We start from the raw sequence: 26,086 nt of genomic DNA, 5'->3' as shown, positions 1-26,086 counted from the left end.
TATCCATTAATTTGTTTTATTACTTGTTAATTCATTTTCCACCTCTATAATAATGAGTATATGCAGGGGCCATGCTGGTTACTACAAGCCATGTCACTTGAACTCACAGGACATGTTCTGGTAGAAAAACACACTCAGCAGAAAGTTAAAAACTTACTTCAAGTTCTGTATTAATCTTTTGTCATTTTTTTCTTTAAAGAAAATACAAATAGTATATTCGATTTTTAACCATGATGAATTAAACTTACCAAAAAAAAAATAACCCTATAAATTCTTCATTCAAGGTGATACCTACTTTTCTTTATTTTTAATTTATTTTTCCCTCATTTCCTATTTTTAAACAGATTTTTCCCTCACATAATATATCCTGGTTATGGCTTCTTCTCCCTGAGTCCTAGTTCTTCCTCATCTCCCTTCATGTCTGGATCCCTATCTGTCTCTCATAAAACAAAGCTTTCTAAGGGATAATAATAAAATAAAATAAAAGGTAAAATAAAAATTAGCGCATTGCAGTTGGACAAAAGAAATAAACAGAAGGAAAAACCCAAGAGAAGGCACAAGAATCAGAGACCCACTCATTTGCACCCTTAGGAATCCCATAAAAACACTAAACTGGAAGCCATAATGTATGCACCGAGGGCATGGTACAGAACCCTGCAGCCCCTGTGCAGGCTGCCTCACTCTCTAGGAGTTCATAGGAGCTTTGCTCATGTTGATTTAGAAAGCTCTAGGTTTTTGCATGTGTTTTATGATAATGTTGAGAAGTTTTGAATGTTTTGCATACAGCTTATTGAAGTATGGAAGGGTATCATTAAGTCTTAAGTCCATGTGATGACTCAATTGACCTTGATAGACAGCTAGTAAATGTTTTAAAATTAGTAGATCCTGTCGATCCTAAATGGAATTTGGCAGATATAAGTGATGTGTAATTACAAGATGGTCTACAGTTAATATTAACAATGATTTAATCCAATAGATTAAATTATTTGCTTCAAGTATGAATTCCTCTACTCTCGCTAATTACTCCCAAGGTATTTTTGTGAGGCAAAGTGGTTCATGGACTGTTACATCTGCTGATCTTAGGCAAGCTTCAAGAAGCTGCCAATGATTCTACAAAGTAAAATAATCAAATTACATGAAAGTAATGATATGCACACATACATGTATATCCACACACACATAAACCAACCTTGTTGCACTTAAATGAATGATTGCATTTTCTGTGAGATGTGATGTATTAAACTGGAATATTATTTTGAAGGTTACCTATGAAATTAAAATAGACATCTTAAATAACAGATGAGGAAAACATCAACTTTGAAAAAATATAGTTTATATGAATTCATTACCTAAACAGAAATTATAAAATTACTTAAGAAATATTGTCTTACAAAATACAATCCCATCATAAATACATACAAAAAGATGCAATACACTCATTCATGCACTTCTAAATGTGAATATGTAATATGCTTTGCATGTTGCTATAATCTGAATGCTTTATTCCATTTAAAGTTTATATGTTCAAGCTTAGTTATCATTGTTATGATACTAAGGGGTGGGTCCTTTTGGCATGTAACAGTTCATGAGCATCCACATGAGTGGAATTAATGCCCTTATGATCGAGGTACCAGAAGATGCCTTTCCTTTTCACTCCCTGAGGACACAGGGAGAAGACATCTTTGAATCAAAATATCCTCTTTGGACAATGGGCTTAACATTGTCTTGATCTTGGACTTTTCAGTTTCCATATTTATGAGAAATAGATTTCTCATTCATGTACTACTCGATTCCTGCTATTTTTTATAGCAGTCTGAATGCACATGATAACACTGAATTTAATACCATATTCAAGACATAGTAACAAAAAGCATTTATGCAAACCACAAATCAAGAAGAATCATTCTACTTATTTATTACCATAATTTGCCAGATAACAGTAATGAACATAATTGTGGCATGTTAATAATTAAAGTCTCTTTAATACACATGCTAGCCACCATTATAAAACAGGGAAAACATATTTGATTTGTTAATTTGGTAGTGTAATTTTTTTGATCACTGTTGAGTAATTCAAGAAGATCATCCAAAATGGCTTAGCTCTTAGAATAAAGTATTGTGAAAAAAACATTGTTTTGTAAGAGTTTACATACTTAAAACACTACTGAAGAAAACACAGAGAGTGTTCTGCTGTACAAATATCATATACAGACAGCTCTCTTTTGAGAAGCTCTGCCTGTACACAGGGCTGTGTGTGAACACCAACAGTCACACTAAAATGTAAGTTATTTAAAACAAAGATCACCTGCATGGCCTTGCCCAATGATCTCATCATAATCCTTATGAATTATATATCTCAATCTCAGAACTAATCTCATTTGGTGCTAATTGAAGTATTTAAAATTTGGGCCAGAAAAACATTCCAAAATACCTAACTGATTGAAACCACTTATAATTCTATCTTTATGATAAATATTACATGGAAAAGTTGTGACATTTACAGCTTGTGAACAATTGGCACCATTCACAGAAGGAGTGGTGCCATGAGATTAGCATGGCTGTATCAATGTATGTATGGAATTTTCTTCCCTCCCATATATAATCTTAATTTACATTTAAAAAGAAGAAAACAAGTTCTTTTAAGAAAGATGGTTTTTCTCTTGCCTTGGGGTACTGATCTCCATTCTAGTAAAGGGACATTTATTGGATGGATCTTCCCTGTCTCTCCTTAATCTCCACAACTAGCCTGGCCACTTGAGTCTTGGTGTTCTCCATGGCCTTTTTATCTACAGGAAGGTGCTGGCAGAGGAGCAGGTCTGAGGAAGATGTTTACTGTATATTCACATGAACCTGAAATACTTGAACTGAAAGTCTATATCTTTTTTTTTTTTTTTTTTTTTTTTTTTTGTTTTTTCGAGACAGGGTTTCTCTGTGTAGCTTTGCGCCTTTCCTGGAGCTCACTTGGTAGCCCAGGCTGGCCTCGAACTCACAGAGATCCGCCTGGCTCTGCCTCCCGAGTGCTGGGATTAAAGGCGTGCGCCACCAACGCCCGGCTGAAAGTCTATATCTTGAGCCCAAGAATATTTTAAGTGTGAAACCCAAGTTGGAATTGCTTGCAAATTTCTCCCATCACCCTTTGTATAACCTAAGAGATATTTTGGTATAAGCTTTTAGCACAAGCACAAGGGACTGCTGGATAAAGAAAGAAATATTTGAGTTCAATGTCTTCCTTAAATGGTGCAGGGTAACTGGGTATTCACACGCAAAATGTGTAAGTTGGGCTCTTTCAATACACATAACCTAGGAGTTCTTTCACATGGATCACTGACCTAAGTGTAAGCAAAAAATCATAAAATTCTTGGGAAAAAACCTAAAAATTTCAAATCGTGTATCTTGTAGGTGGCTTGAGTGTAGACTATTTAAAGAACTCTTACAATTTAATAGTACAAAAGACAGCCTAATTTAAAAACAGGTACAAAATGGGACATGGTGGCTTAGGAGGCAGAGGCAGGAGGATTGCTGAGAGTTCATGACATCCTGGGCTACAACATAAGTTTAGGGCTAGCCTGGGCTTCAAAGTGAGACCCTGTTTCATTAAAAATGTATTGTAGGAGATAGTTCTCCAAAGACAGTGGGTGTGTGCATGTGTACGTGTGTGTGTGTGTGTGTATGTGTGTGTGTGTGTGTGTGTGTGCGTGTGTGGTATGTGGGTGTGTGTGAAAAGTTACTAAAAATGTCACCATTTGTTGCTAGGGAAATGCAAATCCAAGTTCCAGTAAAACATTGCTTCACATCCACCAGGACGATAATAATAATAATGATATAATGTGGAGAAATTAGAGCTCTCATTCACCGCTGGCAGGAATGTAAAGTGGTACATCTGTTTATCTACTATAGATTCGGCCTTTGTGTTTGAATGTGACTTGTGAAACACTTTTGATTATGTCTTAGTCTTCCTGAGCTTCTATAGCGATATAACTTAGACTGTAAACTTATATAATTCATAAACACTGGAGGTTTCCTACTCAGAGCTCTAGAGTCTAGGAACTCCAGGACGAAAGCAGCAAGACTGGAGTGCAATGGTGGCCTGTTGTGGAGACACTGTGCCTCGTGTGGCAGATGGGACAAACAAGTCTCTTGAGCCTCTTTTGTGAAGCCACAAGTCCCAAGGGCACCACACCCTAATGCTGTCACATTGGGGATCAAATTGCAGTGTACCAATTTTACAGAGACGTGAAAATCATACCCTAGCAGATATTAGGCTGCAAGCATTTTGCACTCAATGCTCCTAGCCTATATTGCCACAAATTACTCATTAGAAGGATTTACACATTTGTCATTGAGCATATTACTTCCCCCGGCAATGGCTACTTAAATTTTACCCAGCCTCCTTACCATTTCTCCTGTCCTCAGGAAAGGATATCCAACTCTACATGTGATATTTCGATTGGATTCACAACTATCTTTTTGGATCCCCTAAAATGGAAAAGAAATGGAATTAGAGAAGAAACACAAGTGAAATATATTAATTAATCATTTGAGAATTTTCCCAGCTATGCATTAGCAGCTGCCTTGCAGAGATTTGTCTCTCGGTTTAGCTGGGAGAGTCACGGCACGAGAGGACTGCCAGTTCCATAGCTCACGGAGATCTGAAACCATCACTTGAGGGCTCCTGAGGGACAAAGCACACCTTTCTCTGGCAGGAGTGGTCAGGGGTAGCGGAGCACCAACAGCACCAATGGACAGTAAACTGCAGTGGCAGGTGCCTAGGTCACACATGTGCACCGTTAGAGCATCCCACAGGTGCAGGAGTTTGGAGTCCTGAGCAAGAACAAGGCTCCAACTTGCAACCACCAGGACTCAACTCCTTACTCCACCCAGCATATAACACAACTAAAGAAAGAGTAGCTGTAATACAAGGTCAAGGACCTCCTTAAATTAACAGCCGTGCACTATGGGTATTCTTGCTGCTCTCTGTCATGTCCAGAGCTGTGCAGTATGGGTATTTCTGCCTGTCTGCTGTGGCCAGCTGGAGTGGATACAGGCAATGCCTTTTAACATAGTTCTCTTTCCAGACACAGCCCAGTGGCAACAAATGTTTCTCCACGCTACACTTATGTGCTGCATTTCTACAATTATTTCATATTCATAATTAAAATTCTGAAAACAAAATGTTATAATAACAAATGATCCATATATGAGCCTGTCTTAGTTACCATATCCCCACATGATATCAGAACAAACAGAGTGAAATGACAATAGCAATTTAAATTTGTGGGAACTAGACAACAGTTTTTAATACTATGCATTAATATGTGTGCATATCATAGTGCTGGGGATTTAACCCAGGGTTTCATGTATGCTAAGCAAGTTCTCCATTATCTAACTACATTCCTAGACCTAAAGGTATTGGTTTTTAATATAAATGAAATATTCACATTAGCATTATTCATTTTAATGTGAATCAAAATACCTTAAATTTATTCATGCAAATACATACAGATTTTTTAACTTGGGGGATTCACTTGGGAATCCGAATCAAAAGCTAAGTTCAAATTTGTAAATACTGACAAATGACCCAGTATCCTGTGCAGGGGATTATTGTCAAGTTAATAAAATGTCTGATACACAGATAGGCTATTGCCAAGATGAACCCTTTCATTATAAAATTATAAATTAGTAAGACTTGTCGTCTAACAGAAATCTTTGGCTAAAGTAAGAAATCTTTGGCTCAGTTTTTTTCACAGGAAGAAACAGTATCTTGATTTTTTTTCAATGGAAACTTCTTTCAGCACCTAAACTTCTCCCTGTATCTTTGATTATTATTTATTTTACTTGGCTGAATTTCAATTTCAGTGGCTTGATGACTCTATGAAACATAGAAATTTTTAATCGTGAGCTGCCTTTCTTAAATACTTAAAATATGAAATAAGAAGAGATATGTCTCTCCAAATAAATATACAAAAGCTTGGTTGGGATGAAAGACAGAGAGATGGCCCAGTGGTTAAGAGCACTACTTGCTCTAGGTTGCTCTTCCAGAAGACTCAAGTTTGATTCCAAGCACCCAAGGGCAGCTCACAATAGTCTGTTACTACAGTTCATGGATCCAATGTCCTCTTTTGGCCTCTGTGGTGGCAGGCACCAGGCAGACATTCGTATAGGCAAAATACCCATATACATAAAATAAAGTAACAAAAGGTTTTAAATACCTTAAAAGCTTGCACCTATGGCCATTAGTGTATTCTAATACTTAACAAAAATGTCTTCTCCTCTCCTCAAATCAATGTTATGAAATTAATTAGCTCAGTAGCATGAAAAGTCGGTTCAATAATAATAATCATTTAGAGGATTAATGGAAAACAGTGAGTTTACCTCAATTCCTGAAAAAATCAGATTTGGGGAATACTGCACTATTGTCCTGGTATTGTAGGCGCTGTCTCTCTTGTTTCTCACTGTGAGGCTGAGATTGAACTTGTCATTCTGGGACCTGACAATCAGCAGGCTCCTTTCTGTGGTGGACACGTCCAGGGTGAGGTCGGAGATGCATTTTTCCTTGTTTCCACAGTCTTTGGCAAAGGGAATCTGAAACGGCCACAGGAACATAGTTTTCATGGTGTAGTTTAAACATCACTGAAAGCCGCCTATTAGTTTGTGCAACAGAAATGGCATGGGACCCAAGTAAGAGAGAGCTGAACAAAGAAATTGACTGCTCTGCTGAGATCTTAAGAGATTTTACATTTACTGCTGACTTTATGGGAGAAAGAATCAATGTCGACTTCTAGTCTTAATTTCTCAGTCCTTTAAAGGAGGTAGATTTCATTGGTATCTTACTAGTATCTGTCTCCCAATGAAAGACAGTTCCCAAACCTTAAGTCAAGAACTCTAAGGTCTAAATCAACACAGCCTCATTTATATGTTTTCCTACAAAAGGAATGAGATATTGAGGAACCCTGTCAAGAGGCAGCAAAATGGTCCAGCCATGTAGCTGGAAACTTGATTCTTCTTTTTAAAGTCCGCTGTCCTCTTATCCAGTCTATCATCACACATGTCCTTCCCAGCCTCCTCTCCGTAACTTCCAAGTCCCCTGTCACCTCTCCATCTTCTCCTCCTGATAAAGCAGCCCTTCCACGGCTACTCAGTACCCATTTGTTTCCCTTCAGTCACTTAACATGTTGTGGCAGTTGCAGTTTTAAACAGCACTCATCTGGTACCCACGGAGCTAAATTAAAACAGTCAACGGCACTGCACTGTCCTTTAAAATGTCTATAATCTGGGTAGTCACACCAAACCCCAGAAGATCTCACGCTGGCCTGTGTGAGTCCAGGCATATGCTGTTATCACCTTCACCTGGGTGCTTTGGTTTCGGCTACAATAGTGAGTATCTTAAGCTCCTGCATGGCTCAGCATCTTTACTCATATTATCATCCATCCGCATTGCAAACAGGGTGGAAAATCACCCACTCTTTCAGGGCTCGACTTACAAGCCACAACTACGGGGGGGCCTTCTCTGACTCCCCCAGACGAGGTAGGAATTGTTGCAAAATCTGAAATTCTTCACAGCACGGCATTTAATTACTGCCGACAGCCCAATTCGTAGGTGAGACTGAGCTCCATGTTTGGGGCATGTAGGATGATGGACACATCTGGGAGGTTGGCGGGGGAGATTGGAAGGTGGATGAATGAGAAAAATGAATTTCCTCTCTCTAGAGCTTTTCTCCCTTGCGGCCGTTCCTGTGATACTCGTTCCCTCTCTGTCCCCTCCCTCAGTCACTCTTGGATGTGTGTCAGTGAACTTTGGGAATGGAACGGAGGTGGCACAGCTTAGCCCCTCCCCATCTCTTCTGTTCTTGGGGCAGCGTGGTGCCCACAGGAGGCCCATGTGCTGCTCTGCTCCTATGCCGCAGCTGTGGTGGTTCGCGTGAAAGTGGCTTCCGTGGGCTCCCATATTTGAATATTTGCTCCTCAGTTGGTGGGACTGTTTGAGCTAGATCAGGAGGTGTGGCCTTGGTGGAGTGGGTGTGGCCTTGGTGGAAGAGGTTTGTCATTGGAAGTGGGCTTTGAGGTTTCAAAAGCCCAAGCCAAGCCCAGTCTCTATGTCTGTGTCTGGCTCTGTCTCAGTCTCTCTCTGCCTGCTTCCTGCAGATCCGGATTGAAAATGCTCCGGTGCCATGCCTGTCTGTTTCTCGCCATGATGATCATGGACTAATCCTCTAACACTGTAAGCAAGCCCCCGGTTGAATGTTTTCTTTTCTAAGAGTTGTCTTGGTCATGACGTCACTTCAGAGCAATAGAACAGTGACTAAGTCTCAAGCTTTTACACCACAGGCCTCCACCAGGAAGGCCAGAGATGAATCTACACTGCTGACTAGTGGTTGGCTGTGGTCCGAGTATGAGGGCCAGTTTGAGTGTATCATTATCCCGAAACTGTGTCTCATCACCTAGTGCTTATTAAGACAAATGCCATTTTCAATTGTTTATTTATAGTTCTCTTAAAGCCCAGCAAGAGGAAATTCTAGGGAATAGGAGAAGTCCAGAATTGCCCAATTCTCTCTCTGTCTCTCTCCTTCTCCCTCACACAATTGATTTAAATTATGTGTCGATGCGTTTTTAGCTTTTCTAGTACATTCACAAAGAGACATCATAAATTAATCTTACATGTTCGTGGACCGAGTTTGGCAGGGCGTCATCAAGCACAGGCCCATTTTCCGGATCCGTAAGATTAAAATCCAAAGTCACTCTCACGGAGTCCTGGAAGTCATGCTTGTCCTACAAGTTGAAACATAAGTATTTGTCACTGGTGCCATAGTTGCTGGATGTTAGGACTCTGTTGCAGCATCCTTCTGCCCTGTGGTTTACTGGAACATTCCTGCTCACCTACTCTGACATATCACACCTCAGGAGGCCTTGGCTTCGCTGAAGTAGGGTAGCTTTTCTGTTTTGACAAGGGTCGTGGCTGGAAAGTGGTAGCTCCAGAATGACAGGTAACGCCCTCAGAGCTCCACAGAGGGACTTGCCGGAGTCCTGGATATACCACACTGAGCTGCACAGTAAAAACATGGTTTCTCTTGAGATCCATGCCAGTAGCTGCTTCTGGGAAAGTGTCTCCCTCACTTTAAGAAGGCAGACTCCTCCAATGCAGCTGTAGTGCACCTATAGACATCTAAACCTATGGAATTTTGCACTGTATACTGATATGAAAATGATGTAAATGGGATTAATGTTTTCCATTTCAGTAAGAATCATTATTTTTGGTGTCAAAACCAATGATCTTTATACACATCGTTGTGAACTGTCTCAGTAGACCTCTGAGGTGGGTAGCCATAATGATTTTTACTTATTTTTTTGGATTTTTCAAGACAAGGTGTAACAGTCCTAGCTGTTCTGGAACTCATTGTGTAGACCAGGCTAGCCTTGAACTCACGGAGATTCACCTGCTCTGCCTCCTGAGTGCTGGGATTAAAGGTGTATGCCACCACCACCCAGCCTGATGATTTTTATTTTATGCAGAGCCTCTGAGACTAAATAACTTGCCCACAGTCATTCAGAACATAAACGGCTGGGATAGAAACCATATCCCGTTCAGCTCCAGAGCAAATATTAAAATAGCTGACACAATTCAAAGGGATTTTATAATGCTTGAAGTTAGTTCATTGCTTTTAGTATGGGTCCTTGAACAGAGCTCATCCTCTGACCTTGTACCTATGGCTGCAGTCACTGTCAGATGGCAATTGCTGATCTAATTTCATACAAGTTCTAACTTGTCGGTTCTCAGTTCTGAATAACTAAAGAGGAGGGACAACTACACACACACACACACACACACACACACACACACACGACCCTCTCAATCTGGAAGAAGGCAGCTGTAATGCACGCTTTACTTGCCAACATGTAGAAGGAGTGCCTAGTGCATTCTGATTCTCGAACTGTGATGTTTCTTTGAACCTTTCTTTCCTGAGTTCCAGAGAAAAAACTCCGTGATATCTGTCTCAGTGAATCGAGGGTGACACGATACTGCAAATCTACAAACACATGAAGGAACATTTGACAGGCACGTTTATCTGGGGATGACTCTCACATGACCCCACTCCAATTAGCATTATAGAAAAAATCTTTTGAGCAAATGAATCAATAAATGGTCCTACACTGAGAATATCTGCATTGCTACAACACAAAGACAGGAGCAGTCATGGACATAACCTTGAAAGTCTACAAACTGGCTCTGTGACTTGACCATGTGCTTAACATTTAAATTATAATTATGTGTAATGCATGTATGCACACACCCCCTCATATAAACATATATGTGAACTATGATTTATCAACCAAGTCTGAATTTACTAAATTTTTGTTCAAAATAATTTTTTAGAGCTTAGGAATATTGGCAAAGACAAAAATAAACAAAGACCATTTTTACCTTTTTGTAGAAATGTGCCAACTTAGATGATATTCAAAACATAAAATTCCACAAAATAAGCCCTCATTGATTTGATCCCAACATATTTCAATATCATTGAAGACTGCCTTAGAATGTTCAGAGCATAAAGCTGAGGAGACACACAGATTGACTCTACACACCCGAGGGTCAGCTGGCTGAACACATGAGCCTCATCTCAGTGGGAAAACAGCCTTGGGCTGGGTGTGAAGTAGTCAGATCATCTGCAATACCAGTCTCCCCCAGGAGGGGGCAGGAGAAGGGAGAGGATTCTTTTTCGAAAAATCTCTCATAGATCTTTTTAAATGCTCCCGGTGAGAGTGTATATAATATAATTATATGGGGAGGCATAGGTAAATATGGAATTTTGAGGTCATTGCATTCAAACATGTAATTTCTGCTGTAGAATTTACTAGGTTCCATAATTGTTTCTCCTACAGCAGGAGTGGTTTCAGGGGTCAACAGGCTCCCAGTGGGCAAATGTTTCGAGCAGTTAATTATGCTTGGGAGAGGTCATCATCCTGGAGCCCATACACTTTCCTCTGCCCGAAAGTACTTGCTACCATCATGATGCTTACCAGCTTCGTAAACGGAGTCTTCTTTAGACTTTAATTTCACATGAAAACATATTGTAGCATTTATGCATACTGTTTCTTTTCCCTCCACACGGCAGTTTTTCTTTTGAATATTCACTTTATTGGGTTCAAAATTCATGGTCACTTTAACTACGGCCACATCTCTGGCCCTGCAAACACATGAACAATGGGATTATGCACACATTGTTGCATTTAACTGGGAAGGGTAATGTGGGTGCTTCAAAGGACACTCTCCTCTGTGGACTGTATGTGCTTTTAGGACTATTGCTCTTTAATGGTTATTTGATACATAAAAGATTGTATCTCGTGTCCTAGGAGACCTTCGTTGTTTATAACCTTCTTAGACATTTTGTTCAAAGACAGAAGACAAAATGGAACCAACTAGCCAGATGCAAGCTCAGAATCAAAATGGTATTTGGGGATCTCTCTGAGTTTGTTTCCAATTTAGAAATGATTCAAAGGCACATAGAAAACTAGCTGCCTTCCGCTGGCTTTCATCAAAACTATAACACTTCTCTGTTCTTGAACAGGTAGCCTTGTTGTTGTTTCTTGGAAGAAGAAGTATGTTTGGGACACTGTGAGTGTATGCTGTTTCATGTAACTCCCAAGTTAGCTTTAATCATCAGAAATGCTGCAGTGCCCAGTCCTTAACCATGGCTTTGCTTCCCACAGTTTCAGTTATCCATGGATAGGTAGCCTGGGTGCAAAAATATTAAACAGAAAACTCCAGGAAGAAAATAATCATGTTTTAAATTAGGCACTGTTCCAAGAAGCATGATAAAAATCTGTATTTTTTCATTGTATGCCTAGGCTGTGAACCATCTCCATCCCCAGTCGAGAGTATCCACCTTTACATTTTAATTGCATTTTAATTAAGTGACCTATACCAGCAAAGACATATATCATGTTGTATTTATCTGTCTTTCATTAGATTTTTAGCTTTCTTTTCTGTGTTTTCTTTTTTTTTTCTTTCCTTGTGTGCCTATATGTACATGTGGAGAACAGAGGTTCATGTTAGGTTTCTTCCTCTACCAACCACAATCTTTCTTTGTTTGAAAACAGTCTTTCTCTGAACAGAGAGCTCACTGATGCAGCTAAGTGTCTTGGCCCGCAGCCCTGGGAGATTCTTGTTTGCCCACCCCTCCTGTACCAGGGTTCCATGTGTTGTCATGCCTTTTTATGTGGGTGGTGTGAACGAGAATTCCTGGAAAGAAGCTGTGCCTGCAACTGTCTGATGAGAACTGTGGTGGTTTGGAAAAGCTGCCATGGTACAGGTCAGAAGCCAAATTATCTTATCTTGGCCTAGTTTTAACCCCCTCGATTCCTCGTCCAACTCTGTGTCAGAACTCACACCCTGTAACTAGCAGACAAAACCCCTTTGGGATCTATCAGCTTAGCAGATCACTAGCTTCAAACTAACACAAAGGCTAGGAATGTCGTCAGATAACATCTGGGAAATATGGATAAGATTTCCCCAGTTTTCTGTTCCGGTCACTCCGATGTATCTACCAAACATTTGAAAATGGCCCCCATTTATGAATTTCTTTATTCTGTTACTGTAAAATGCCACAAAACTGTTTCCACACAGGAACATTATATCAGGGGAGACTTAAATGACTTGAATATATGTTCCCAAGACACCGATACGGTCGTTCATATTTGCTTAAGAATAAATCATGCCATTCATTCCTGTAAGATAAGAGTTGCTTCTTTCAGCGACAGTGGTAGGAATCTAAACTCAGGCCCTCATCTTGTGTGGGAGGCTTTCCTGGTGGAGCCATCTCCCTAGCCCATCTTGTCATATTAGGAAGTGGTTATTGCATATAGTTCGCTGCTGGTTCTAAAGATCACACATTTTAAGGAGTATTTATTTCTACACCATATCTTAAAATTGTTTTAGGAAACAAATTGCTTTAATAAGCAAGGCTATCTTAAGAGTTTTGAAATGCTTATTGACAAACACTTGGTGAGTTTTAATTAGTTTACTCCTCGCCAGCAATGAATGGGCATGTCTGGTTTCTTTTTGGGTGATATGGATTCTCCAGACAGGCTTGACTAATGTCTACCCAACTCACCCTTTCTTTCCCAACTGTATCTTCATGGAAGCATGGGTGTGTGGTCCACATAACTGGGCTCTTGCTATCTGCTCATTGACAGCATCTGCTCAGTCACCTGCCTTCTGTATCCTGTCGCAGCCCCGCCCCCTGCATGGCAAAATCTTGGTCCTTATGATGCACTATCTGAGTCTATTTTGTTCTGCTGGCAATGAAGCCTGGCCAGGAAAGGGTCTTCATCCATTTCTGTGATTCAGGTAAACTAACAAAATCAGTTATCTCTAAAACCTTGAACAATTCAGAGTGAGGAATTTTTCTTATTTACACATATCTTCTAAAGACACTACCCACACAACTTTCCCCAGAAGAGAACATTTGTTTTAGTGTCAAGTGCATAATTGAGAACCAAATTAAGAGTTCATTCTACCTACTCCTATTCAGCTTCCTTGTTCTTAAGATTCTCGGATGCATTAATCCATTGAATAACTTGCATCTTGCCAGCACAGCATGACAGGAAATAGACACTTGATATGGCCAGAGTTCTAATCATACTATGTGGTCTGGAATCATATGGGAAGTTCTGCCAAATGTATATCCAAATGTTATAACATACATACCAGAAGAGGGCAGCTCCACCAAGACCTCCAATGGTCACATCAGTCAGACCATCACCATTTAAATCCATCTCTCCATGGATAGACTGGCCAAAAAATTTCAATGTCTTGCCATCCCCACCTGATGGAATACGCTGTGAAAATCCCAACAGACAGGTTGATGTCAGAAGAGTCCATTTAAAATAGTTTTGAATAAATCTGTGAGTTTGGATTAGTGAATAAAGCTAAAAGTAATGATCTTTTGGGGACTGAGAGGGCTCTGAGTAGAAGCAAGAGGAAATCCTGAGGTATCCCAAAGGAAATCATTCTTCCTATGGTACAGACTGTCAGGTCAGGGTTAGTGACTTAGAGAGAGGGGAAATTGATATATAATGTCATTTTTGTCTAATGCTCAAGAGGTATCTGAGCAATAGGCTTTATTTGACTTCTTTTTCAATTCTAATAAACAGATATATTCAAAGGTACTAGAAACTTTGAGGACACATCACATAGGCAAGAGGAAAAACAGATGACTGCACAGGACAATTAAAAAAATGTCCTAAAACACCCATCTCCACTCACCTCCACCCCTAATGTGAGGAGGGCACTGCAAATATGGGGTTCTTGAAGCCTCATCCATGTACCTATGCACCTCACCTTACACAGAAAGTGATCTTCCTGTGCTCCATAGCTTAGTGTTTGTCCAAGCAGATACTATTTTAATAGAACCTGTTAGCAAGGAGACAGGACTAACAGACCCTTCCTAAACTTTGGATATTCTTTTCCTTCTTGATTCCTTTTAAGTAACAAAAAGGAAGAAGTCAAACTGGAAAAGGTGATGTGGAAATACCATATGTCCCCTTGACAAATATTCCCATAATTTTTAGGCACACCAATCAGGAGATATGTGCCTCATTAGCTCTGAAGGAGCTGATACTGCTTGACTCTGGGTCATGCTGTGTTCCTGGAAATGGGTAAGTACATCATCATCTGTTCCCTGGGAAAGCACTTTCCACTAAAAAAAACAATTGAACTCAAATACTGTTTTGTTAATTTTGTTTAAAGCTGCATGTTGATTTACCACTACTTTAAAAAAGGCATTACATATGACAATTTATTCCATTAAACAATTAAAAATCTTTCTTTGCTCCAAATGCTATTCAAGATTCATCCTGAAAGAACAAAGCCACAAAATACAAGAAACCTCTTTGTGTGTATTTCCTGGTTCCCCAATGCCCCACTGGTTAATGCCCCAATGCCTGCCACTAGTTGAGTATATACTCCCACAAAGATTTTTAAGAGAAACAAATCATTTGTCAAATGGACAGGAGCGTTGTTACTTATATGAGCCTTTTATTTTGGTCACCAGTAATGTCATTATAACTTTATAAAAAGTTAACAAAATATTACATGAGTAGGTTTTGAGATTTCTGTTAACTACTGAAATAAAAGAGACCACTGAAATGTAAAAAGAAAAAATGGCTAATGTCTGGATTCTCTTCATGGCTTAGATGCTAGAGAGTGTCGATGTAAGTGTTGAATTATAAGCCATTTATCCATAATAGTTCATTGTTGACTACAATTATATAGAAACTTCCCATTACGTTACAACTTCTCTAAACTCTCTTGTGTTTATGATGCATTGAACATTTATGTGAGTGAATATTTTTCTCATGTAATAAGGAATTAAATTTATAGATTAGGTCAATGAATGTAAAACTGCTTAATTATCAATAAATTTAAACAAGAACAACAGAAATCCCCTGAAAGTCAAGATTAATCACTCACATTTTTTTCTCAGAATTACTTGAGAAAAAAATTGTAAATCTCAGAAACCAACATTATGGGCACTGAATAAAAAAACACAATCTCATCTCCCATATTGACTATATCAAATTATTATTACCCTCTTACGCTTTGGGGTTAAACATGTTGTAGATGTCAAGGAACATTATTACCAGGTGGCCTGGTTTTCTATTTTTTTTTATCATTTCAAATGATCAGGTCCATGAAGGCAGACAATAATAATCACAGAAAAACAACTAGATAATGGTATAAAACACTAGCTAATTCTTAAGAAAGAACACAGGAGACACTCTTATGTAGTTTCCCGGGAGAGTCAGAATAAAGAAAAGAAACAAAGTAAGTTATGAGTGGTAGAGAAAGGCAGGTGAGACCACTGAGCATGGAAGGGTGAGAGCCTGTGGGAAACTGTGTCTTACTTGTGCATACTCCTTCCTTATGGTCTTATCACTGCCATGATAAATGTAGACAGCTCCCGCATGGTCATCCTCCAGCGGAGCTCCGATCACGATGTCATTAAATCCATCCACGTTGAGGTCTTTTACAGCAGCAATTGCTGTTCCAAATCGGGCCCCACAGGGCTCATTCTTGTTTTCTTTTGTGCATGAATTATCCTTCAGAGATGAACAGCACGTTTGCTTAATTGGTTCCAAGCTCATTTGATATTCAAACCTTGTCTGGAGGGAAGACAAACAGAATACTTAAGAGGTCCCAACACTGCTCCAGAGGAGCAGGTTTGTTTTTAAGAGCATGCTAAACCAGCCTTATGAAATAACCATTAGCATACCAACAGCAAGCCTGTAAGATATATGAAGAAGTAGGGAAGCCAAGGGAGCCTCAGGGGGCAAGCTTGCTGAGAATTCCAACAGGCTCTTCTTAATGAAGCTAAGGATATAATTAGTCGCATGTTTTTGACTTATTAAAGAACTGTAAATGAAATCCTCCATTGTGGTCCTCCCAGGCCTGCATTTCTGACAGTGTGCTTCTTGGCCAAGACTCTGTCTATTCTCCACTGAAGACCCATTACACAATATACTCTGCTCAGAAGCAAACCTTTGACAGCTGCCTGGAGTGGAGGGGACCACAGACAATGCTAAGGAAGAACACACTTTTTTGGAAAAGAGGGAGTGACAGAAAGAGGAGGGGAGAACACATAGGTTCTTTCCGCCAAACACACAGGAGAAAGCCAAGAAAAAGATAGAAGGAAAGGAAAGCAATTTGGTATTTAAAATAATTAGTATCAGGGAAAAAATAAGAATTAAAAAAACAATAACAGCAAAACAAGCCACTAACCTGTCTGTAAATGGCAAACATCCTTTTAATAGAGAAGGGAAAAATTACTTCTCCCAACAAATGATGTCTAAAACTACAATTGAAATCAGAATCTCCCTTCACTTGGTAAAGTGTTTCTAAAACCCATACTGTCTCCCAGGAAGGGCTTGACACACCATTGCTATTCAGTTGCATCTGTCTATCACCATGGTAACTGTGGATGCCCCCAACTTGGACAGACTAGAGCTCTTGAATAGGTTATGAGCAAGATTATTTACCAGGTGAGTGGCATTTGTATTTGCCTTTTAGAAAATACTGTATACTCCGGTTTAGAAAAAAAAAATGAATGAAACAAAAACCTAATAGTAACAACAAAAACAAGCAAAAAACACATTTCATATTTTCAAGAAAAACATATTTAAGGTCTGAAAGTAGTTTACTTGGATTCTAAATGTTCCTTTTGAAACTGTGAAATTGAATGGGCCTTGCAAACTTCTTAGATCATTTTTCCCCCAAGCAAGTGAAAAAATATTCTAGCTGTATTAGTGGGATCTGAAGGGAATGGATTTTTCTGGATTCACCAAACTCAGATGCCCTTACCTGGTTCACAGCATACACGTAGACTTTGCCCTGTTCCTCTTTCTCTGTCCCCATGTACATGGGGGCCCCGACGAGAAGCAGGTCGGTATAAGAATCTTTGTCAATGTCAATTGTTGTCAAGACGCTACCAAAGTAGGAACCGATCTAGGACCCAAGACAAAACAGCGGGGATGAAATCTCAGAAGTGCTCCAGGAAGTAGAAGTCTGCCATTCTATTAATTGTCCTGGTCTAGAAGCGGAAGTGAGAGTTGGTGTCAAGGGCACCAAAATACAGAAAATCTTGCTAGCCAAATCTTCTGTAGACTGAAGCATGATGACTTTGAGGATGACCAGTGGTGATAAATTTCTGTCTAGGAGTTAGAGACATGACTACGTTTATTTCTATTGTGACTATCCTTGCTTGTCCACATATCAGATCAACACTACCACGGTGAGTTTCTCAAGGAAAAAGAAAATAAATGAGATTGGAGAGGGTTTTCTGGTTTCATCATTGTATAAATAAGGTACCATGGGAATATGCAACAAATTCATAAAAGTGGCCGAGTGTATCTGCAATCGTCTTAGTCTATGATTAGTGCTTACTCAATAGTGGCTAAGATGGGGTCCAGCAGTTACAATGAATAGGAAAATAGGAAAAGATTTCAGGGCTCTTCTCTTGAACAACATTTTAAAGAAAAGGACCCATTTTAGTAGGGAACTGGTTTTACACTATCTAAAAACTTACTCACTTTTCACAGATACACCTGTATTTAATACTTTACATTCTTAACGTTCCTCTTAGAGGTATTTCCATTGTAGGCTTATTTTTATCTCTGTTCTTATAATTCTGCTTCTATAGCATATATAACATTTTTTTTTTTGGTGGGATGTAAGGGATTGAGATATAGTCTTTTTCTGAAGACCAGGCTGGATTGGAATTCACTATTTAGGCCAGGCTGTTCTCGAACTTGTGGCAATTCTCCTGTCTAAGCCACTAGAGTAGTAGGATCATAGATATAACCTACCACGTTCACTATAAACAATGCTTGCTTCTCATCCTTTCAGGAGCCTTTCTTTCTTCTCATCTCCTAAACCTTGTCCTGCCCTAAAGGTCAGGCCTGTAGTTTTCTTTGGATTCTCTAAAGCTAGGTGAAGATGGTTCCCCAATGCTTTCACTACTTTGCTACTGCGCACTGGGCACCAGGCTGTTTCTAGAAACTGCTGGATATGAATGTGAGGATGCATTTTTGAATGTTCTTTTAGTGATCCTTAAAGTACAACTTCACAGACATTTAAAAGGCTTATCATTTTTAAACATTTGAACTAAATATAAATTTTAACCCTCTCCTCACCTCAAAAAAAAAAAAAAGCCTGTAAGTCCTTGCTCTGCTGGACATTCATCCCTAGTGTCAGTGGTCCACTGCAGCTGAGAGTGAACTCACGAGCTGCCCATGTCCACAGTTTCCTGACTTCCTCTGTCTTGTTCCAAGCAGCTTTGGTTATTAGAATTTGTGTTGCCACGGGAAACACATCTAAGTGTAATGATGTTCTTGAATTACCCCAACTTCAAGAATGGTTGACCACATAATCATGGAGCAACAAATTAAAAAGGATCTCAGGCTTAAAACAGAAATTATTACTATTTAAAAATCATCCATGGCATTCCCCTTTACTTACATAAGAATGTTTATTTTATATTTTTTATATTCCCCTATACTTGCAGGCAACTTCTGAATGGTAAGAGACTTAAGCTGTCAACAACTACAACAAATAGCATTTTCCCATTCTTCAGCTCTACTTGTCACTTACTTCCATCTACTTTACCTCTTTCCTTTCAACTTCATAAAGTTGAAAAGCCATTTTAGGTTATTTATATGTTACCTTTGAGCAGGAATAATCTGTTTTATTGTTGATGAGTTTCTGAATGCAAATATGGCTAAATTAAGAAAAAATCCTTTCACCTGAATGTGAAGGACTACCTCTGACATACTCTGTACTGTTGAACCATGCTGATGTGGGTGAAAATAACTTTGGTTAGGATGCTGCAGTTAGGGTAGGTGGAAGTGGAAGAGAACTCTTTGTATATTATGTGGCTTCTCAGACTGTGGTGGCCTTTTGCAGAGCCCCTGTGAGCTATGATTATACTATCATAAAGCACATGGTTCCTCTGGGGCTCAAGGCTTTAACACTAGGGCCACTTCTAGACCAACTCAGTGTGACTCCTGATACCTGGCTGCAGGTTATGATGGCTGCAGCCAGGACTGCCACAGAAGAGGAAGGTCGATTTCAGCCCTGCCTACCAAAGACTAAACAGAACATCTGCTGTGCGATGTCATTCAATATTCTGTGAATATGTATTGCCATGATTAGTTGATAAATAAAATGCTGATTGGCCAGTAGCCAGGCAGGAAGTATAAGTGGGCTGAGGAGAAGAAGAGAATTCTGGGAAGAGGAAGAGCTGAGTCAGGAGTCACCAGCCAGACACAGAGGAAGCAAGATGATGAGGCAGAACTGAGAAAAGGTACCAAGCCATGTGGCTAAACATAGAGAAGAATTATGGGTTAATTTAAGTGTAAGAGCTAGTCAGTAATAAGCCTGAGCTAATGGCCAAGTAGTTACATGTAATATTAACCTCTGTGTATTTACTTGGGGGAAGAAATTGGGAGAGATTTGTTCTGACTGCCAGCTAGCCAGGACACAGGAAAAGTTCAACTACAAACATCCTTGCAAATGGCAGAATGAAATTAATGAACTCTCACTGTGGAATGTTTGGAAAACCCATAAAACCACGAGGAAAAAAAAAAGAAACACACAAAAGTTACTCAAATTACTCTTCAAAACTAACCATTAAATACCACAGTTAGATCTATTTTTCAGTCTAAAACACTGAATGTATTGATATTTGCCTACTGTATGTATAGTTTCCTAAATGACTTTTAATATTTAAGGATATTTTAAAGAGTTTTCTAATTTTAAATGTTGCATACAATTTTCCATCACCTACAGCATGATCCAATGTGTTGAATTTTAAGTCTTTCATCTTTCTTCTTATCTATATCCCATCTTTCCATTTAGAGCCAGCACAAAGTTTAGCTCCTATGAGTTTCCTGTACCAAGCATAACTTAAAGCCACCTCTCTTATGAGTGCATCAGTGCAACTGCCCTTCTATGCTTCTTGATGTTGTAGATTGTAGCTAGAGTTTTCTTGGTCCTGCCTGGCCTACAGTCAGGACAAATCTCTCTCACCCGCCAGTCCCGCAGCTGTTCAGACCCAACCAAGTAAACACACAGAGACTTTACTTAGGAACTGTATGGCCATGGCAGGCTTCTTGCTAACTGTTCTTACATCTTAAATTAACCCATTTCTATTAATTTATACCTTGCCATGTAGCTCGTGGCTTACTGGCATCTTCACATTTGTCATGGTGGCGACTGGCAGTGTCTCTCTGACTCAGCCTCCACTTCCCAGAATTCTCTTTTCTGCTTGTCCCACCTATACTTCCTGCCTGGTTACTGGCCAATCAGCATTTTATTTATACAGAGCGATATCCACAGCAGTAGATCTTAGTATTTTTTGTGTATATTGAATAAAACTGCATGCAACCTCTATCATCTATACATATCTACCTCTACCTCATTCCAACTGATGTGCTTACGACATCAAAGTTATAGCTACTTCACATCCCTCCAAAGAATCAATAGAAAGCCTTCTTCACAATGGACTTTGAATAATTGGGTTTTTAAAACTTTAGGTCAAAAGTCACAGAATTCATACAGATTACAGAAAACAATTTATTTCGAGTTTACCTGCTCTCCTCTGAGTGTCTGGAGAATTTTGATGTTCCCATCCTCCATCTTGTAGATGACGACCTGGCCTGTATGATTGTATCGAGGCTGTCCAGCGACATAGAGCACATCTCCAGGGACAGTGGCAGAGTTCACTGTGTAACCTAACCAAAGAGAGATCCCAGATGTGTACCCAGACACCTAAAGTCCTTTGTAATATATTATGAATTACTTTAGATGGTTAGGCTAATCATTTTTATATTTTCTTGCATTTTGTGCTGGTGAGAAGCTCCTTGTTCCTACAACACTTAAATGTCTCTTCAATGATAATTTCCCCCAAACCAAGTTTTTCATTGTTTACTGATACAAATGATACAGCAGTGACGACAGAAAAGTGTAACATAAATCTTAAAAGGCCTTATTAATAAAAACAAACCTGGAGCCAGGTATCGGGGTTAAAGCTGAAAGGTCAGAGAGACAGAACAGGCCACAGCCATCTCACCTCACCAACTTCTCAGCCAATTCTGTTTTCTCAAACTGGAAGCCTCTGAGTCCTCATCCAGAATGAAACTCAGCTGAACTGCTGCTAAAAGCCTAAAAGCTTAACCAGGCTCTAGTTCCTGGTCCTCACGCCTTATATAATTTTCACTTCCTGGGATTAAAGGCATGTGTCACCATGCCTGATTGTTTCCAATGTGGTTTTGAACTCACAGAGATCCAGACGGATCTCTGCCTCCAGAATGCTAGGATTAAAGGTGTGTGTGTGTCACCATTTTCTGGCCTCTATATCTAGTGGCTGTTCTATTCTCTGACCCCAGATAAGTTTATTAGGGTGCACAATATATTGGAGAACACAATATCACCACAGAAAAGGGGGAGAAGTTACCTACATGCAAGTGTGCACAGTCATGCACACTCACACACACCTTGAAACCCTCCAATCACCATTGTGGAGCAAATTAATTACATTTTATTTAGATCAGTGTTTCTCAACATGTGGGTCATGATACTTTTGGGGGTTGCATAACTCTTTCACAGGGCTCATGTAAGATCAGCAGAAAACACACATATTTACATTATGATCCATAACACTAGCAAAGTTACAATTATGAAATAGCAATGAAATAATTTTACAGTTGGGGGTCGCCACAAAATGAGGAACTGTATTAAAGGGTCACAGCATTAGGAAGGTTGAGAACCACTGATCTAGATAGTATAGTGTCTATACTATCAACACTAATCATATTATGTACTCATATGACAGAAAATATAATCTCTTCCTGCATTGCTAACCATGTTTTTAAACTGCAATTTTATATGGTTAAAGATTGTTTGTCTGAGTTGTATCATAGAGGTATTGCCTTACTTCCTGGCCATTTGCTGATGGACTAATGGAATTTAGGTGTTTTGTTGTTGTTGTTGTTGTTGTTTTATTTTTTGTTTGTTTGAGAATTTTTTGTACTATACTTGAGATAATAAAGAGCAAGTTTGAGGACTTTTTTTTCCTTCTTTTGAATATTTTTGACAATAAATTTCAAATAATAGATTACAGGATCAGTGTTGCTCATTCTTACAATGTGAGGTGAGCCACTTCCAGGACATCACTAGTAGGGTTATTCCATGAACTGCTGCAGGAGAGTCATTCAGTTTCACTAAACCTTCTCAAGCATTGTGTGTGAGTACCATGATTTATAGTTGTGGGTGTTTTGATGGGTGCTAAATTATCTAACAACAGTCCTTTGCTGTGATTTTTTAACTCTTTCTTTTTTAATTAAAACTGAGGTTTTTTTTCACACATCTACCCATCTCATTTTTCATGCTCTGTAAAATTTTCTTTTACCTGCTTCTGCCTTCAACTACATATACTATGTTATGTGGACATTTCTCATGAGCCCTGCGATTTTTTTTTCCTATTTTCCTTTTCCTTCCACGCCATATCCACTTAAGGTTTAAGAACACCTTGTTCTAGTTCAGTCAGAGTCATCTTCTTATGACAGAGCTAGCTCATCATAACATGGGTCAATCTGATCATGGGCTCTGTGTCTTCATGGGTCTTGCGCATGGCCAAGCACTCATCACAGGTGTCTCTGTTGATTTAGCTCACTCACCAGAGATACATGGACAACTCCCAAGTTTGGCATTACCTTATTTATTGGTATACATGTACAGCAAATTTTCCATACCATTGTTGGGCATTCACTCCTTTTTTTTTTGAGGCTATAAGTCCACCTTTTTAGCTATGAGTCCATCTCTGCAAAGATGGAAAGAGCCACAAAATAATGGTAAAGTCACTATTGAGATACGTTAGTGGCTTTTCAGATATTCATAGCCTTGATGGCCTGGGAAGTTTCTCAGATGTTATTAAAATGAACATGATCTTTTGAGTGTCTTGATATACATGATTTTGAGGGGAGTTCTGGATCAAATGCATAGCAAACCATCCTAAGAGGTCACTCTTGGCCAGTTAGCAAAAGAGCTTAAATTGTGGCTTTAGGTCAGATTACTATTATTTTCTGAAGGAAAAATAGTTTTGCTTTTTGTATCTGTAGAGAATGGAGCTAAATCAATAGATAACTCTTGCTACCCATAGGCTTGAGTTCTGCAGAAGGGAAGCAATGCTCTCATAGTTAGAAGTGGCTTATTCCTGGAGTAGAAGACAAGCATAGTTCAAAAAGTCACAGAGAACCACTTTCAACTGTGAAAGAGATCATATTTTTAATTTAAGTAGTAAATACTTTACTATAAGTTAAAGAATTGTTTTTTTGTGTGTGCAAATAATATGTTTATATAAGTGCTAAGGGAACAAAATCGGTCAGACATATTATCCTTTGTGAATTTTTTCATCTGTTTTCATACCTTCATCTTCCTTTATGAAGGATGAGTATTGTCTAGTTTCATACCTTCTGGGAAGAAGCAAGAACCTTGGTGATGGAGTAGGAAATGAATGGCTTACCTTCATTTTGTGCCTTTAGCTCACTTCTTGTTCCTTTAGAGTGTGTCAGGCATGATCAGAACATAGCATGGATGTATGAGAACAATGTACGGATGAAGGGGACAGAGTTCGGGCTCCCCTACATTCTCACCGCCACACTCAAACGCAATATGGCTAAGCACATACTGAGGCAGGTTATGGGGTGAGAAGAATTTGGGTGGATGACTCTGTCCTGAGAGGGGTGTTCATGCTACATTTCCCACTGCCTCCTTTTCATTGATGGACACATATTTCCATAGAGAGCTGGCCTCTCATTTTGCCCTCTTTGTAAGATTTCACATGGCCTCACTGGTTGCTTTTCACCCAGATTTCAGGGCAGTGAACTCAGTCTCTCCATAATTTTACAATACCCACAACAAAATATTTGAAAGCCTTATTTCAGATTTGAAAAAAAAATATTTGGGAGTGGGTTAGGGGAAGCATATGAAAGACATCTTATATCTATTAGACACCTGTTGGTAAATGTCTTATATCTTAACTTTTGATTAAGGTAATAAAATGAACAGAAAATACATTAATATACTATAGACAGCATATGCAAATTTATCTTTTCTTATGCATACAGGAGCCATAAATATGCACATTTATTTACACATATTTGCATATATATGTTGTCAACAAGTACTTTTTCCAGTTTCATTAAATTGTAAATGATAAAAGGGGCCATAGAAACAAGTAAGGCTATTTTGATGTTTTCTTATATGCAGTATAATCTTTAAAATTTAAATAATTTAAGCATGCTTTAACCAACCATTGACTCAAACTTTAGGGGAATAACAGACTTAGAACTTTGCTTGACTTAAAGCATTTGATGATAGAATTCTAACCTAGACTACCGAAAATACAGCACTGTTAAATTAATAATTAGAATAAGTGAATATAGGGAGTAGTGACCATGTCAAACACATTTGTTTTCTTCATTCAGTCTTTTTGTCTAAATACTTAGTTGTAATAGGATCAGTGCTAGAAACTGTATTATTTAACAAACCTGTATTAATTTTCTGCTGATGCTATAACAAATTACTATAAACTTGATGGCTTACCATGTACATTTCAAATGTCTTATTTGTGCAATTCTGTAAGCTACAAGTCCTACATAGCTTTCCCTGCACTATAGTGAGAAGCAGGTGGGAGCTAGGCTCCTTCCTGGAGACTATGGAGAGAACACACTTCTTTGTCCTTTGTGATCTAGAGATCACTTATGTTCCCTCCTCCTCCTCCATTACCAGCAACACTGCATCTCTCTGGCCATTTCTTACAATTCTATCTCCCTCTAAACACATCTAGGAAATATTTTTCTGATTTCATCACTTGATTATATTGGACTATGGCAATATGTACTGGCTGGTTTTGTGTGTCAACCTGACACAAACTAGACTTATCAAAGAGGAAGGAGCCTCAGTTGAGAATATGTCTCCATGAGATCCAACTGTAAGGCATTTTCACAATTAGTGGTCAATGGAGGGGGGGGCAGCCCATGATGGTTGGTGCCACTCTGGGCTGGTGGTCCTGGGGTCTATAAAAAAAAAGCAGTCTGAGCAAGCCAGGGGAAGCAAGCCAATAAGCAGCACTCTTCCATGGCCTCTGCATCCACTCCTGCCTCCAGGATCCTGCCCTATTGGAGTTGCAGTCCTGACTTCCTTTGGTGATGAACAGCAAAGTGTAAGCTGAACAAACCCTTTCCTCCACAACTTGCTTTTTGGTCATGGTGTTTTGTCACAGCAATAGAAACCCTAAGACAAAATATATCCAAGGATAATCTATCTCGGGATCCCTCACAAAGTTAGCATTGGAAAGTCCTTTATGCCTCATAAAGTAACACATTAATAGGTCCATGGATTAGGGTCTGGACATTGAATTTGTTTTTTGTTTGTTTGTTTGTTTGTTTTGGGCTAGGGTCTTAAAGTGAATTTCTGGCAATGAAGAGTGACCCTTTCTGTGGCTCTGCAAACACACAATCAACTGCCTTTCATAGG

General features: G+C 39.2%; 1 protein-coding gene across 1 annotated transcript in view; it reads right to left on the bottom strand.

Annotated features, from left to right (window-relative positions):
• Nucleotides 1-26,086, bottom strand: part of Itga1 (integrin subunit alpha 1) — a 145,431-nt gene that overhangs the window by 16,794 nt on the left and 102,551 nt on the right. The window contains exons 12-21 of the mRNA XM_006979431.4: nucleotides 21,140-21,282; nucleotides 17,354-17,497; nucleotides 15,901-16,158; nucleotides 13,703-13,833; nucleotides 11,014-11,180; nucleotides 9,886-10,022; nucleotides 8,656-8,766; nucleotides 6,373-6,582; nucleotides 4,396-4,476; nucleotides 1,190-1,266 (exon numbers count right to left, since the gene is read on the bottom strand). Coding sequence (XP_006979493.1) covers nucleotides 1,190-1,266; nucleotides 4,396-4,476; nucleotides 6,373-6,582; nucleotides 8,656-8,766; nucleotides 9,886-10,022; nucleotides 11,014-11,180; nucleotides 13,703-13,833; nucleotides 15,901-16,158; nucleotides 17,354-17,497; nucleotides 21,140-21,282 — 1,459 coding nt within the window. The remainder of the gene's footprint in view (nucleotides 1-1,189; nucleotides 1,267-4,395; nucleotides 4,477-6,372; nucleotides 6,583-8,655; nucleotides 8,767-9,885; nucleotides 10,023-11,013; nucleotides 11,181-13,702; nucleotides 13,834-15,900; nucleotides 16,159-17,353; nucleotides 17,498-21,139; nucleotides 21,283-26,086) is intronic.

The sequence above is a fragment of the Peromyscus maniculatus genome, chromosome 15 (assembly GCF_049852395.1).
Source record: "Peromyscus maniculatus bairdii isolate BWxNUB_F1_BW_parent chromosome 15, HU_Pman_BW_mat_3.1, whole genome shotgun sequence".
Classification (NCBI taxonomy): domain Eukaryota; kingdom Metazoa; phylum Chordata; class Mammalia; order Rodentia; family Cricetidae; genus Peromyscus; species Peromyscus maniculatus.
The sequence above is the reverse complement of the archived record's forward strand: the minus strand, read 5'-3'. Positions and strand labels throughout refer to the sequence as shown.